The sequence below is a fragment of the Aquarana catesbeiana genome, linkage group LG02 (genome assembly GCF_042186555.1).
Source record: "Aquarana catesbeiana isolate 2022-GZ linkage group LG02, ASM4218655v1, whole genome shotgun sequence".
Taxonomy (NCBI): Eukaryota; Metazoa; Chordata; class Amphibia; order Anura; family Ranidae; genus Aquarana; species Aquarana catesbeiana.
Window position 1 is genome coordinate 754764066 of NC_133325.1, and position 17420 is coordinate 754781485.

General features: G+C 43.4%; 1 protein-coding gene across 2 annotated transcripts in view; it reads left to right on the forward strand.

The window, feature by feature from the left end:
* The window catches only part of RCAN1 (regulator of calcineurin 1), a 165746-nt gene extending 149209 nt beyond the window's left edge, over window positions 1–16537 (forward strand). For both annotated transcript variants that reach the window (XM_073617177.1, XM_073617178.1), the window contains exons 2-4: window positions 7429–7602; window positions 8298–8457; window positions 13258–16537. In XM_073617177.1, the coding sequence (XP_073473278.1) occupies window positions 7429–7602; window positions 8298–8457; window positions 13258–13436 (513 nt within the window). In that variant the 3' untranslated portion in view covers window positions 13437–16537. The remainder of the gene's footprint in view (window positions 1–7428; window positions 7603–8297; window positions 8458–13257) is intronic.
* The last annotated feature ends 883 nt before the right edge of the window (window positions 16538–17420 follow it).

Here is a 17420-nt window from a genome sequence, read left to right on the forward strand (position 1 = left end):
AAGAAAAGGATCCAGAATCTGCAGATTCCGGATCCTTTTTTTCCCCTAGCTGTGCTAGCACCTTCATAATAGGTGGTTAGTAGATGGCCTGCTTATTACTCACCTGGAGCAGCTTTGCTTGCAGATAAATGTTACTTAGGCTAATGTCACACTTGTGATCCTGACTCAAGGCCTCATTTACATTTGTGATTTTTTGGGGACAGGTGTGAGAACAGGAGCTGCGTTTTTACCTCCTCCTGATCTCTCCACCTTAAGCTGCAAAAGCAGTGGATGGGGTTGTACACACGCAACAGGTAAGATGCTTTGCTCTGTGGGCGTGGCAAGGATTAACTCCCCTGTTGCACTTAGCGAGCATTGCGATCCACCGAACACGACCGATACACCTTAATTGGGCCGCATTGCAACCGCCCTGGCATGGTGGTGTGGGTTTGTAGGAGTTATAACAGGCAGTGAGGAGGTGACATAATGCCTCAGCACCACCTGTCAAATGAGAAGTGGTTCAGTCTTATGCGGAGCTCCACCCAAATGGAGAAGCTCCACTTGTTTGCACCCTCCACTGCCACATTTGACCCTTTTTTGAGGGGAACAGATACCTGGTGGACAGGTACCTGCTTCCACTTCCAGGTCAGATTGCCGCAGTGATCAAGGATCTTTGCCCACCCCCCCCCCGCAGCCTTCTGGAACACACACAGGTCCTAGAAGACTGCAGGAGCATTTACAAAGCGCAGCACAACTCGTAAATGAAAATGAATGCCACAGCAGTGCAACAAGACATGTAACGCGTTACTGCAGCTCGGTATTATACATTGGTCCTTAATCAATTGAGCCTAACGTGAAGAAGCTCATGAGAAACTATAGAAAGTAAGTCATTTGCTTTGAGGCCATCATTGTTATAGCCAATCCTAACCTTGTTCTCTGTTTGGCAATATACAGATCTAGGGACACTGAGTCCCAGGGGACAAATTTGTGAATTTCTGAAAAAGAAAAAGTTAAGATATGAGTTTTTTTTCAAAGTATTGTCACTAATTAGGCGCGAGAGAGAGAGAGGGCACACCTAGGGAAGGATGGCGTATGTCATATTTGTGGCAGTGGTCACCATCATTGTTAAAGGACAACTAGACCTTAGAAACAAATGAGCATTGGGCATTGTGTAACCTAACATTTATTTCTATCTTTGGCTTTTGCCAGCAGCCTCAGGGTGAGTGACGACATTGGTTCCAGTCTCGACTGTTAATAATTGAGCAGAGCCCAGAGACGGGAATGATGACTTGGATACTTAACTTAGGGTCACCTGAGGCTACGCAGGGTGGCTGATCATAGATCCCTCCTCCGGTATTGGCAGTATTAATAAATCAGTCTGGGTCCAGAAATACTCATGTTGCACACTGGAAGGTCACCAGAATGTGGCAGAGATCATGGCACATGGGCATAGAAGTGTGCACAACGGGCTCCCTGCCATCAGACTCTGCAGTTTAGACATTAGCTGGTTGACCTTACCTATCAGCATGACTTTGGAGTGTGGGAGGAACACAAGCACAGGGAGAGCATGCAAACACCATGCAGATAGTGCCCACATTGAGGTTCAAAGTGAGGACGTTATGTTGCAAAACAGATGTGGTAACCACTAAGCCACGTGGGAAAGGCTGCTTGAAGGTTGTCAAGTATTCTGAGCATAGTCATCAGACAGCCTGGCCGGGGATGGATTAAAAATAATAAATGCAGTGCACTCTGGGAGGTGGGAAGGGGGTATCTATTCATGCTGGGGGAGGAGGGGGTTCATTCTCTGTATTGAAGTTTTTTCTTCCATACAGCATAATAGAAAGGAGAGACTTTCCAACTGAGGAACTCTATGCAAACAGCTAGCTGGAATACATTTATGGGAGCTAAAGGGTTTTTATTTCTGTCCATCCAGTCCAGAATTCCCCCTAATGCCTGGGCTTCCCCCTGTGCTGTGCCTTCCCCTCCCCCCCCCCCCCCCACACCGCAGTGCTGTTGGCTTCCCTCCTCTCATGTTTGAGCATAGGTGGTGGGAAGGGGCTAATCATTGTCATTAACCAGCCCCTTCCTTTTTTAAATGAACGCAGTGAACACACTAACTGTGTTCAGTCATAACTGAAGCATAGTAAACTGTGCTTACTATGCTTCAGTTTGAGAATGAACAGGAAGCCACTCAGCACAGAGCACTTCCCAATCATTCACTGCCCAGTGCAGCTGAGGCTGCAGAGAAAGACGTGTGTTTAAAGCGGAACTTCATGACCATGCCCCCGCACATTTGAGCCTAGCCCACCCCCCTAAATTCTGTAAATCATTTTCCTGGCGCCTAAAAGACAACTTTACTGAAAGACACCCTGTGCATTGCAGCTGTTGAGCAGACAATTTGCGACTTTATCCGAGACCATCAAAACGACGACACCAATCCCCTCACTAAATGGGAAGCTCTAAAATGCGTTATTCATGGGATGTTCATTTAACACGGATCTCGACTAAAAAAAGGCCAGGACCGCTGACATCACAAAATTATTAACCACTATACACACACTAGAACTGACCCGCAAACAAAACCCAGATCCCACAGTATATGTTGACCTCTCCAATGTGCGTAGGGAGCTACTCCACATTCTAGATGCCCACTCCCTCATTGCCAGGTATAGGGGACGTAACCGGCATTATATCTTACCTAACAAATGTGGACAGCATCTTGTGAGGGTTCTCCACCCTCGCCCCCATGTCGGCCCATCCCACACATCTGTACTCCCGACCAAAAGAAGATAAGAATAATCATAATCTAATAATAATAATAATAATAGTAATCTTCAGGGCATAGCAAGCGCCTTCCACCAATATTACTCCCAACTATACAACCTACCCACATGGACTAGACAGATACCTGAGGGTAGACCCACACCTATCCGACATGCGAGACTACATCTCGGAAACAGCTCTACCACAAATAGACCCCAATGAGTCCGCAGACCTAGATAACCCCCTTAACAGGATCTGAATTTTTGTCTGCCATCAAGGGATTGAAATCTTGGAAATGCCCAGGCCCAGACAGGTTCTCCCCTAGGTTCTTTAAATCATTCGCCCCAGTCCCTTACCCCACTATTAGTCGCAGCGTTCAACCACATAGATGACTCCTATCTCCCCTCTAAAGACCTCCTATCTGCCAATATTGAGAATGGGATGTCTCCCATTCTCTATAATTAGTCATGCAAAACATCGTGGTTCCAATCACCATTTTTTGAAAAACGGGTACGCTTGCATGCCGTACTGGAAGGCATGCGGACGTGTATTAGATGTGGATCTCTGTTTTGCCTACTGTACAGAACATCTGATTATCATCCATGTACTGTTGTTTTTGCCTTGTAAAATGCAATAAAAATATATTTGACTCTAAAGCGGAACTTCAGTCATTTTTTCATCTTTCCATCTATTAAATCTTCTGCCCTTGTTGTTTTAATTTTGGATAGTAACATTTTTTTTTTCTGCCAGTAAATACCTTATACAGCCCACTTCCTGTTTCTTGTCTGGTAAAAAGCCTAGGCCTATGACATCATGCACAGCTCTCACTCTTGTGAGAGAGGGGTAGAGAAGGAAGCGCCACCTGAGTGTAGTATTAACAAATGATATGATATGAATCATATCATTTGTTAATACTACACTCAGGTGGCGCTTCCTTCTCCACCCCTCTCTCATCCATCACAGAGCCAGCTCTCTGAGGACAGCAGCCGCCTAGCCTACCAGCCTACTTTAACCATTACATTACCGGTTACCACTTAACCCTTGAACTTCCAGCCTGTCCCCTATGGACTAAGTTGCTCAGCCCTTTATATCTCCTGTTATATATGGACTTGTGTGTTTGCGCTTACAGTTACCAGTACTCTGTCTCTCTCGTGAGAGTTTGCCAGGAAGGGAGGGGGGGTGAGTTGTAAGAGGGCCAATGAGAGCTGAAGGTGTGCCCCTATGTGTCTGTGTAAATCCAGGAAGTGAACAGGCAGCAGCTTCAGCTGCCCACAGTTAAAATGGCTGCAGCCAGACTCAGTGGAGGGAGATTTCTGCAGCATATTTGGCAAGTACAGAATCACAGTATATATAAAATAATATGCAAAGTGGTTGGAGGGAAGCTTCAGATTGGCAGTTATGTGAGCAGACTGCAGTTTCTCTTTGAGCTTTGGGACGCACACCCTAATGCATCAGGCTGCACACACCTATGATTTTATACATGCTATTTGCCTGGAACAGCCTCCCTTGTGTCTGGAAGCCCTGAGATTGCTGCTCAGTCCCACCATATAAGATGTGAGTTCAGCAGCCCCAGGCTGACTCAGAGCTGTCATTTGAGCTTTCACCCTATGATTAGGAGGGGAGGGGCAGAGGAGCTGGGCCAGCAGAGGCAGTAATTAAAGTAATTAGACACTCACAAAAGAAAAGGAGGGTTATGATATGCAAGGAGGGAGGGAGCTGTGCTAGGGATTTGCTTCCCTAGCACATTTTCTAGCAAGTTCAAAGGCACAATACAAGTCAATAAAAATAGTTTATAGAAAGGAAAAATCAATCAAGCTTTTAAAGACTTTAAATATTATATAATTATTTTTAAAAACAATTTTTTTTCTGTGCTTCTACCTGCATTTTTTTTTATAAAGTTGATGAGATGACAGGGCCTCTTTAATATCCAGCTGTTCCCTCCTGCCTGCGCTCTCCACTACAGACATGCCTTACATTGGTGAAGGGCTCTTTAGCCTCAGGCTCTGCGATTTGGGAGATTTATTTCCGCAGAGGAAGCTGTTTTTCTTTCCAGAAGGAAAATGACAGACGGGGTAGTGGAAAATGTAATCGCCATATGGTTTGTACAATTTGTCATCGCCTCCCTAAATAAAGTTCAGTTTAGGCGCCTAATCCGTAATCTTTACTTTTTCTGCTGACAGCTTATAACAAATGTAAAGAAAATGAGAGCAACGATGCTTATTCACAGCACATTACAGCAGAGCAATGCTGACAGCCAGCAACCAATCCGAGACCTGTACTGTTCTGGAATCACCAAAAATAATAGGATATAATCTCAGGTTGTGTGTCATGGTAGAGCTGCACGATTCTGGCTAAAATGAGAATCACGATTTTTTTTTTGCTTAGAATAAAGATCACGATTCTCGCAGCATAACATCATCTTTCACATTATACAAAAAAATTGGGCTAACTGTACTGTTTAGTCTTTTTTCTAATTCATTAAAGTGTAAAAATTGCATTTTGAAAGACCGCTGCGCACATACAATGTGACAATAAATATTGCAACAACCGCCGTTTTATTCTTTAGGGTCTCTGCTAAAATATATATTTGTAATTTTCTAGCAAAAAATACAAATTTTAACTTGTAAGCAACAAGTGTCAGAAAAAGGTTTAGTCTTTAAGTGGTTAAACTGCCCTCATTTACAGACCAAAGTTTTATCTGATGTTATGATAAACTTGGCAGGCTGCCTGGATTTTTTCTTTTTTTTTGTCAGCTGTCAGAAGTGAGCAGAGAACTCTCTGCACTTGTTACATAGAATCAGAAAATGCTGTTTTAAGATCGTGAGGAGAGTTGAATCGCGATTTTGATTCTTTAACGATTAATCGTGCAGCTCTATGTCATGGGTGTTTTTTCCTAATTACTGCCCTTCATAGGCATGCACACAGGGTGTGCCTGGGCACACCCTAATCGCTCTGTTTGGTGTAGATTTCCCCTGTTTATACTCCTGAAATTTCACCAAAGCCCCCTAACAGGGCTCTTAAATAAAATTGTAAAAAAAACAAAAACTACTGACACTGTCCTTTGCTTTGCTGACACCGTCAATATATATACACATGCAAATATGTTTGAGCTTTGGGGTGCACACCCTAAAGCAATAGGCCGTGCACACCAATGCTGCCCTTTATGGATGCAGGACATGGGAGGTTTAAAGTAGAATTAAAAGCAAAATTCTATATTAGAGTAAGATTATAACCCCTGTCATCTGTGTCCCCACTGGGGTGATTTCCCATCACTTCCTGTCTCATAGCCAAAACAGGAAGTGAGGGAATCCCCTGGTTGTCACCAGAACTGGTGCCCCCATTGGAAAATTCCCCCTTTTATTCCTGTTCTGGTGACAATCTCTAAAATGTAAGGATTTTTTTTCGGTGATAACAGAAAACAGGAAAAATAGAGAGGATGAATCCCCCTAATGGGGACACAGCCAGCAATAAAAACCCAAGAAGTGTTCTACAGTCTATCCAACACTGAAAAAAAAAGATTTTGCCTTTAGTTATACTTTTAAAGTGATTGTAAGGGGTTTTTTTTTTAAATAACAAACATATCATACTTACGTCTACTGTGCAGCTCGTTTTGCACAGAGTGGCCATGAATTTCGTCTTCTGGGGTCCCCTAGTGGCTCCTCCCCACATCATATAACCCCCTAGGACAAGCACTCCTCCGGGGGGTTACCTTGCGGGCGCGCTCCCGAGTCCATTATTCGGCGTCCATAGCCGCCGAATGTATGACTCAGCCCTGTCCCCGCGGTGCCCGGATCTTTGGATTTGATTGACAGCACCGGGAGTTAGTAAAACTGGGGGGCTGGTCACTGCCAGGTGTTTTTTCACCAAGGTGAAAAAACACGAGGGTTTACAACCCCTTTTAATGGTTAATCAAATTGCACTACACTGCAGTACTATTCTACAAAAAAAAAAGAAAAGATCTTATATTAAAGGGCCTGTCCACCTAGCAGTCATATGACATTTTATAGGAAGAGCCTGATGGGCTGACCTCCTGCTTTCATATATATAGTGTGTCCTGGATACTCCAACAGTAAAAGCTCCCTAACATAATTCTCAGTTTGGTTTCTGTCTATCTGGAAGTTTTGGATGTTCCCAAGATTTCAAAAGAATAAATCTTACTCCAGGATAAGCAGATTTTGTCAAAATACGTTTGTCATGTGCATTGTTAATTGAATCTTGGTGTCCTTTGTGTATTTGTTCCAGATCTGTGCAGTCATCATTTGGCTTCCTGTAATAAAGACCGGTCACTGCTGCTCTCTCCCCTTGTGCAGGGTGACTGGTCTTGTCTCCGCCCCCTCCTGTAGATTTTTCCAGGCAGCTTGTAGTGGGTGGAGTTGCTGGGCCCCTCCCACAGCTCTGCTCTCTGCACAGTGATCATGTCACCACTATTTGTACAAGGTAAAAACTGGATTTGCAAAGGCGTTTGCTGAACACAGTAGATTTAGATCCTTTGTGGTTATTGAGGAATGTATTGTGCCCGGCGTTCTGCTTCAGTTCCACAGTCTATACTAAAAACTGAAATATTTTTTGGTTCCATGTCATACAGTAGGCAATAAATAATCTAAAAATGATGGATTATTTGGCTATAAATGAGTCCCAGAAAGCAAGAAAACAATTGTATTTATTGCTTGCTTTTTTTTTTTCCAGGCAAAGTTTGAGTCCCTCTTCAGGACGTATGACAAAGAGGCCACCTTCCAGTACTTCAAAAGCTTTAAGAGGGTGAGAATCAACTTCAGTAACCCGCTGTTGGCTGCGGAGGCCAGGATCCAGCTGCACAAGATGGAGTTCCTGGGGAAGGAGATCAAGCTGTACTTTGCTCAGGTTTGTCCTCCATATTGTGTCCTTATTGGTGGGAATCGGGAACATTTATCTCTATATAAGGGTTGAAGCCATGGCCAGAAGATGATTGGTACTTCATAAAGATGTGCGGGGCTCAGTGCTCACTATGTGTTTACAGCAAGGCATAGGTTAGTTCCATCACTCCCTTTAACCCCCACAGCACTGGAAGATTACCGCTGTAGGGGTATTGGAGTCAGCTGAGGATAGAGGATTTCTGCAGCCAGATTAATACTGCAGCCAGCAGCACAGGGGACACTTTGTATTCATTGTAAGCTCCATCCCTTGTGTTTTATTTTTTTAATGTTTTTGTTTACATTTTGACTTTAAGTCATTTAAAAAACTGACTGAGCTGGTGTGCAGGGTTGGGACCTCAGGCTTGCAGATCTGGCCACTAGAATAGATGGTGTAGAAGCTGTTTTCTTACTCTGGAGACCTCTAGGTGGTACCTGGTTGTTGTACACGTTGAAGTAGATGGGCCCTCCTTGTGAGGATTCTAGTTGCCTGGCTGTCCCTGCTTTCCTAGAGCCCAACCAGGCAACTAGCATTGTCAGAAGGTCAGCAATCACAGCCTACATATGTCTCTCAGTACAGGGTTCCTTTTATGATGCTTTCCATTCCTTTGTAAGCCCAAGGACGTATCTGTACTAATCTTTTACTCTCTTTTCATCCTTCTGCAGACTTTACACATAGGCAGTTCTCATCTGGCTCCACCTAACCCTGAGAAGCAGTTTCTCATCTCACCACCTTCATCTCCTCCGGTGGGCTGGAAGCAAGCGGAAGATGCCACCCCAGTTATTAATTACGATCTCCTGTACGCCATCTCCAAGCTTGGCCCAGGTAGGAATTGCGCTCTTTTCTGCCATTGTTTCTAAAGACATATTTCAACTTCTAAGGTTTGTGTGTTTAGAACTCCCCGTCTGGGGAAGCTTCACCTTTGTATTTCCATAGGTCCACTTCACTCCTGTGTTTCTCTGGGGCTCAGAGTCAGCTTCACTCCTGTGTTGCTCTGGGATCCAGAGTATACTTCACTCCATTGTTGCTCTGGGGCTCACAGACAACTTCATTCTGGTGTTGTGTTGCTCTGAGACCCTTAGGCCGGCCATACATGGTGCAAATTTCTTTCCTGCAAATCAACTTTGTACATTCAGCCTGCCCATCAACGGCCCAAGATTTGAACCATGTATGGCCGGCCTTAGTCACTTCACTCCTGTGTTGCTCTGGGGCTCAGGGTCAGCTTCACTCCTGAGTTCCTCTGGGGCACAGGGTCCCCTTCACTCTTGAGTTGCTCTGGGGCACAGGGTCAGCTTTGCTCCTTTGTGGCTCAGACCCAGAGTCAGCTTCACTTATGTGTTGCTCTGGGGCCCAGATTCCGCTTCACTCCTGTGGTGTTCTGTGGCTCAGAGTCAGCTTAACACCTGTGTTACTCTGGGGCAGCTTCACTCCTATGCTGCTCAGTCAGCTTCGCTCCTGAGTTGCTCTGGGGTTCAGAGTCAGCTTCACTCCTGAGTTGCTCTGGGGTTCAGAGTCAGCCTCACTCCTGAGTTGCTCTGGGGTTCAGAGTCAGCCTCACTCCTGAGTTGCTCTGGGGTTCAGAGTCAGCCTCACTCCTGAGTTGCTCTGGGGTTCAGAGTCAGCCTCACTCCTGAGTTGCTCTGGGGTTCAGAGTCAGCTTCACTCCTGAGTTGCTCTGGTGTTCAGAGTCAGCTTCACTCCTGAGTTGCTCTGGGGTTCAGAGTCAGCTTCATTCCTGAGTTGCTCTGGGGTTCAGAGTCAGCTTCACTCCTGTGTTGCTCTTGGATCCCAATTCAGTTTTGCTGCTGTGTTGCTTTGAGGCCCCAGAATCTGCTTCACTGTGCAGGAGCAGTTGTGGATCAGGGATGAAGATGAGACCCCCAGAGCTCAATCGGCAGCCGCTGTTGTATTCCTGCCATAAGAGATTTCCTTTAAAACAGACTCCTTTCCCCGAGTTTGCACAGAAATCATTCTATCCCTCTGCAGTACTTTTTCCTGTTTGCGAGAATTCTCTGAAAGGGAACGTTTTCTCTCGAGTGGTCCAGAAATAGCTGATGTGATTATAGAACACACGTGGGGCCAAGTTTCCATTCTTTCCAGACAAAATCATTTGGTTTTATTTTTAATTCTCAGTAGCACATTTTTCCTACATTAGGCTAAAGGGGAAAAAAAGATCCCATGACAGTGCTGTGAAAGGATGCCTCGTACGGGTGTTAATGTGGGAACTCTGGCACCGAGGCCTGCTCACTGGGGGGGGGGGGGGGGGGGCAGCGGCCATATTTCACTGGGCCTTGTTTATCTAAGTCAAATGGAGACTGCATTGGTTTTACCAGACTGATTTGCTTTTTCAGTGCAGTGAACGAAAACAAGTGGACGGAATGGTTGTTAAAGGCAATACAGACAGTTTTTGTTACATTTGTTTTAATTTTTTTTTTTTTTTTAGCCTGTTACAGAAATAGATGTTCAGTCCAATAAACATTGTATAAAAAAAACAAAAAAACAATTCACTAGCCCTAGATTCACTTTGAGGTTTTGCAGGGGGTCTAAATATGACTATGGGCTTAGTGGTCAGCATTTATTCCTTGCAGCACTGGGGTCCTTTAGTTCTAATCTTAACCAGGACACTATCTCCTTTGAGCCTGCATGGGTTTACACTGGGAACTCCGGTTTCCTCCCACGCTCCAAAGACATGCTGGTATGTTTATTGGCTCCTGTCTAAATTGACCCTAGTATGTGTCCACAATTTGGATATGCACATGTGTTATCACATTCTACATGCCAGTCCCAAGCAGTGCCATTGGGGAGGGCTGAGGAAAGACCTGGCGGCCAATCTTGTAAAAAAAAAAAAAAATAGAAAAAAGATAAATCTAAGGAAAAGGCTCTCAAGTATATAAAACATGGTTCCCAGATTGCTGGCCTAAAGAATTGCAGAGGGTCTGATATAGCTGGATTGATTTATATATACATAAAATGACTGTGCAGACCAACAGGCTTCACTTTTGACTCTACTACACACAGTAATGTTGTAGACCTGTGTTTTTTTTTTTTTTTTATGAATTATTTTTTATTAAGAGAAAAAAAGTTTTGATGCAAAACAGCGCCTATTGGGCATACCCAGGCTCAATACATTTTCCCATTGTAAATGCCTTGATGCCTTGGCATGCCACCTGGCCAGTATTTTACCAACATGTCCACTGAAAATAGAACTTATTGCCAATGTTACTACTAGGAAAAAGCCCATAAGGCCAATATTTTATCCTGGCAAAGGTGGCAACCCTAGACACACTCTTCCTCTGCAACATCAGTCTGTGTTAGGGGTGTGGCTGTTACTCAGCTCTGCCAGCCAATGTCGGGACAAGGTCATCTAGAGCCAAGGGCGAACATGCAAAATTGCGCCTACGCCCCCCCAGGATGTATGAGCATTATGTGTCAGCAAAAATCCGCCCCCCTGCAAGAAAATTAAAATTGGCACTAATGAGCATGCTCACTCCCTAAGCAAAATTCCCCCCCCCTGCTAAAATCAACCTTCCCAGCACAAATCTTTGTCTCAAATTCTCTCTCCCTATATTCCCCCAGCATAAATCCCCTTCCCTCCCAAAAAAAAAAATCTTCCCCTTCCTAGTACAAATCTTCTACCACTTAAATTTTTCCTCCAAACAGAAGTCCTCTCCCCCACCCACTCCTAACCCACCAAAGTTTGCCCCCCTATCTCACATGATACCACAGTGCCCAGGGCAGCCACCCCTCCTGCCCACTCCTTGTCCCGGCCCTGTCAGCACAGAGCCCTGCAAAAGCATAAGGCTGAGTTCACACCTATGCATCCAATTTGAATAGCAGGAGAATGTGACTGGCTCTCTATGGAGCCGGTTCACATATCTCTGCAGCAGATCCGATGAGTATTGCAAGAAAAACGTGTGCATTTTTTGGTCTGTTTCAGGTCTGAATTCAGCCCAAAATTCGGACTGAAATTTGACCTGAAACGGAGAACCAGGACGCACCAGACCCCTGCTGTGCAGCAGATGCGGCTCATATGTGAAACGAGCCTAAAGCAGGCTTTTTGTCTGAGAGGAAAAGGTATTTTTTACCACTTCCGGACCGCTTGCTGTCGGTATAAGTCGGTCCTTTGACGTTAAATACCGTGGTTACGGCAGCAGATAGCTGCCGTAACCCTGGTATTTTCTTCAGCGGCGGGCGCTCTGCTTTAAGATAAAAGTGGCTTTCTGCGGCGGATTTGCGTCCCGGTCATCTCCGCTGCTTACCAGATCCGTCTTAGCAGCGGAGATGATCCGATGCTTTCCCCTGCTTGCCACTAAATCGAGTGAGGGGTTGATGGCCCCCCACTCAACTCTATGGCCCAATGTCACTTCCACTCAACGCCCTTAAAGGGACGATTTTTTTTTTATTGAAAAATAAAAAATACTTTTTTTTTAATTGTTCTTTATTACTTTTACTTTTTTGACCCCAGATCTTACATTAAAGAGGTCCGTGCTTTTTTTTCTATTACAAGGGTTTACATTCCTTGTAATAGAAATAAAAGTGATCCACATTTTTTATTTTAAAAGGACAGTGTAAAAATTTAAGAAGTAAAATAAATAATGAAAACAATTTTTTTTTTTTTAAAGTGCCCCGTCCCTCCAAACTTGCACGCAGAAGCAAACGCATACGTAAGTCGCACCCACATATGAAAACGGTGTTCAAACCACACATGGGCTATCGCCGCGATCATTAGAGTGAGAGCAATAATTCTAGCACAGGACCTCCTCTGTAACTCAAAACTGGTAACCTGTAGAAATTTTTAAACGACGCCTATGGAGATTTTTAAGTGCCAAAGTTTGTCGCCATTCCACGAGCGGGTGAAATTTTGAAGCATGTGACATGTTGGGTATCAATTTACTTGGCATAACATCAGCTTTCACAATATAAAAAAAAATTGGGTTAACTTTACTATGTTCTTCCTTTATTTTTTGCAAAAAAATTGCATTTGTAAGACTGCTGCACAAAAACGGTGTGACATAAAGTATTGCATTGACCGCCATTTTATTCTCTAGGGTGTCTGAAAAAATAAATATACAATGTTTGGGGGTTTGAAGTAATTTTCTAGCCAAAAAACATGATTTTAACTTTTAAACAACAGGTGTCAAAAATAGGCCTGGTCCTTAAGTGGTTAAATAATTTACATACAATAATAAGTCATAAATTAAATGCCGAGGTGTGGGACTATGAAAAGATAAAAAGATTTGGTACCTGAACTGGACTTTTTAAGGTTATGGTCTCTTGCACAGGGATGTAATCATTTTGCAGATGTTTATATACATGATCTGGCAGGCAGAGGCTGGCAGAAAGATCCTGAGTAAAAAGCAAAAATGTATGTTCCATAAAGACCTTGCATATAGCCATGTACAAACTAAAAAAAAAAGGGGCGCATGCCTATACACAAGTAAATGAAGTGAAATTTTTATTTTAAATTGTCATTGTTATCATGTTGAAGAGGTGGGAGGGAAGAACCACAGAAGGCAAAATATAAGCAGATTAAACTTCAGCTTTATTTCACCTAATGCTAACAATTGGTCAAAACTATTTTTTTTCCTAAACAACTTTTTTTTTTTTTTTTAATTTTGCTTGCAGGAGAACAATACGAATTGCATGCAGCCACAGACACAACCCCCAGTGTGGTGGTCCACGTGTGTGAGAGTGATCCCGAAAATGAGCTTGAGGTGGACGAGGATGAGGATGGCACCCGTAAAGAGAAGCCGAAAATCATCCAGACCAGGAGGCCAGACTACATGCCCATCCATCTAAGCTGAAGGAGGAGCTGCAGCAAGCTTTGAGATTTAAAGTCTGTTCCTCTCCACAAAACTTTTAACGTAAAGTTGGTGGGAACGCCGCCTAGGACAGTGGCGATAGTGGCTGTTTATATACCCGACTTAGCTGTCCTGGCGTGTTTCCGGCTTTGTTTTTGTATAAGTCAGTCGCCGTGTTTTTATTGGATGGTCCAAGGCTTCAGCGCGGGACGAGGCGAAGATCAGATACTGTTTTTGAAGCTGTGTAGCTAGTTTGCTTTACCTATGGATAAGGAAATCTCGAAGGCTCCTTGCCTGATGGGCCGAAGTGTGGAAGATATTAGTATATCGTCAATGTAACTCCACCATATGTACATAGACGCCGGTACATCTTTCCACTACAACTTGCTGATCTTAAGATGAAGTTGGGGAAATGTATACCTATATTTTTTCCTTTTTTTTATCTTCATATTGCATGTGAACTGCTTATCGTTTGTTTCTAAATTCGTTTTCAAACTTTGGAAATTCTGAACCTAGAATCATTGACTGTGTGATTTTTGCATCTGGAAACTTGATGTATTTAACCATGTGTTGAATTTGAAGCCCCCCGAGGACCGAAGGGGAAGACTTTTAACTATTGACTTCGTTTTTTCTTTTTTTTGTCACTAAGAATGTCCATTGTGATACTTAGGCAGTGTAAACTTTGCACTGAAATAGCTTTTTATGACAACATTTTATGGTGTGTGTGCTGTGGGTGTGGTAGTGGAAATCGAGTGGGACAGTTGCAAACCTAATGTTGGCCAAAAGAGTTAGTGCTTCCAGTGCTGAAAATAGGTACCTTTTAGTTCTTGTTTCCTATAGTAAAAAATTGCTGAACTGGAAAGCAGAAAATAATGTGCAACACCCACTAGGGAAAATAAAGTACACAAAGCAGCAATCGCCATCTTTTTTAGCCAATGCTAGTTTTGTAAATGTCTCCCACTGCGTGCTCCAATGACAAGCATTTGAAATACTGTTGTCCGTAACAATCAGATGATCCCTTTCAGGTGTCTAACTCAGTACGGCTGTGGGAAAGGGAAATTTTGGTTGTATAGGGCTATGGGAACTGATCTGCCTTCAATTCCAGCCGCGAGGCCCATGCATACTTGTTTATAATTTGAGCGCTGCGTTGGGTCTCTGGCTTTCACTGTGATATACAGTACCGGTGTTGAGTCTGTTGTCATTGCTTTGTTACCTGACTAGTCCTTATGTCATGGCAGCGTCATGCAATTCACTTATGTACAATTGATAATACAGGGTTATAAGGATTGTGTGTTTCTTACCCAGTTAAAGTCCAACTCCAGGAATTACACTAAAATGACCCTTGCAGTGTGACCTCAGCACTGCAGAGGTTAAATGCTTGTTAAGTCTAGAGGTTGGGTAATGAGCCCCTAACATGTTCCTCGCACCAATAGGCTCCCCCTTCTGTGCAACCGGTCCCCTAAAGCTTCTTTTCTAAGGGCCTCTGGCTGTGGTCGCATCCTGACGTCAAGTTCAGTGCAGGACCAACAGTTATGCATTGTACATGAGGACAGTTAGGAGCCACCCGCAGCCTGGGGAGGCACTAAGCCTGAATAAAGCAAGGTACACAGCAAGTAGATCACCTTATCCTCTGCCCCTAGACTTAACAAGCATTTAACCCTTGCAGTGTATGTGTTAAAGGAAGGGGGAAACGCTGCAAGGCTAATTTTTGTTCAGGGTTGGGTTTGAAGGAGAGTACTTCATTTTTTTGAACCAATAGGTCACTCTCGTATTTTTAAGGCTGCACTGGAAGAATAAAAGTGAGAATATAACGGATTGCTTTGGGCAGCACAGAGATGCTTGTTTTCCGAGACCCACCAAGGCTAAGGAGCACTATAGTGGTAAAGGTTGTTTTTTTGTAGGCTGTGTCTTTTTGGGTTGACCGTTCCTTGCTGTCATACATTTAGGGCATGGGTGCTCAACCTATTACCCTCTAGCTATTGCAGAACTACAAGTCACATGAGGCATTGCAAGACAGAGACATGATGGGACTTGTAGTTCCCCAACAGCTGGAAGGCCACAAGTTGAGCACCCATGTTCTCATTTTGATGGAACTGTTCAGTATTCTCATGCAATTTCACAATGGGCCTGTAGGTGGGGCAGTTACTCTAAGCTAAGGCCTCTTTTACACTGGTATACCATTATAAACATTTATATAAATTTATAGGACATTTCTAAATGCTTATAAATGTATAGAATTATTTAAAATGGTATATTTCACTTTGTGCATTTACCTTTGTTTGGACGCATTCAGGTTTTCTGTGTGTGAAATTCTGTTCGTCCGAGAGCAGATTAGATACTTTGAACATGGTTAAACGCATGTACATTTAAATGCAGGAGAACTTGATTAGACCAATTTTTTCTGCCTTTAAATAAAACAAGTGCAGGATGCTCATATGAATGAAAGTGAACAGTACAGATATTCTAGCAGGCTTGTCGCTAAGATGGAAAGGTTCCAACAGAAGCCTCCTGTAAAGCAGAACTCCAGCCAAAAAATAAGATTACAACAACAAATAGCCCAATAAAAAAAAAGCTTTTAATGTAAAATTCACTTTTAATCCAACATACTTCTTTTTCGCCACAAGATGTCCTCAGGCCAGCATCATTCAGTCCACTTCCCCTGAGCCGGAACCTGCCCTAGCCTGTGAGTGGACAGCGAAAGGAGAAGCAGCATGGTGATTAGGTCAGCTCCCTATCACTCTGTTCTTTCCTCTTATTGGCATGCTTCTTGTCATTACATGACTTGATTGCCTCCTCCTGCAGCTTTGTCTTCTCACACTCCAGCCCTGCTGTACAGGGTCTGCAATAGGCTGATACCAGGTCACATTCAGGTACTTCCTTGCATTTAAAATAAATGCTTTTAACCACTTGCCACCAAAGCCAATTCTGGCATTTCTCTACATGTATAAATTATCATTTTTTTGCTAGAAAATTACTCAGAACCCCAAACATTATATACATATTTTTTAGCAGAGACCCTAGGGAATAAAACGTCGGTCATTGCAATTTTTTATGCATTTGTGCAGCAATTTTGTTTAAAAAACATGAATTAAAAAAAAAAACAATATTTACCCCAAATTTTTTTTGTATAATGTAAAAGATGATGTTATGCTGAGTAAATAGACACCAAACATGTCACGCTTTAAAATTGTGCACACTCGTGGAATGGCGCCAAACTACAGTACTTAAAAAACTCCATAGGCGACGCTTTAAAATTGTTTACAGGTTCCCAGTTGAGCGTTACAGAGGAGGTCTAGTTCCAGAATCATTGCTTTTGCTCAAGTGATCGCCTCAATACCTAAATGTGTGGTTTGAACAACATTTATATATGCAGGCGCAACCTACGTATGCGTTCACTTCTACGTGTGAGCAAGCAGGGATCGGGGCACTTTAAAAACATTTTGTTTTTCATATTTTTATTACTTTTACACTTTCCCTTTTTAATTTTTTATTTTTTGATCACTTTTATTCCTATTATACGGAATGTAAACATTCCTTGTAATCACGGGTCCTCTTTACAGAGAGATCTGGGGTCTAGAAGTCCCCACATCTCTCCTCTATGCTGAAAAGCCTGAGATTTAAAAAACAAATTGATCTTAGGCTTTCCAGCAAGAACGGCAGTGTTTACATCTCCTGACACCCGAAGTGACATTATGGCGTCACTTTCGGCCTCCAAGGGACATAGAGATGGCCTAGGACCATCTGATCCACAGTCAGCTCTATAGTAAACCGACAGAGGCTGCAGATTCATTCTCCAGCTCCCCGATCGCACGGAAGAGCCTGGAGAAGCACTAGAGGGTGGTGGCCTGTAAAAGCAATCAAGTAGCTAAACAGCCGCTATGATGGCTTTTACAATGTAGGTAATTGCTAGCTGAAAAAAAAAAAAGGAATCTGATGCCTGTAGCTGCACCCATCATCCAGATATCTCCACTCAAAGTAAATGATGTC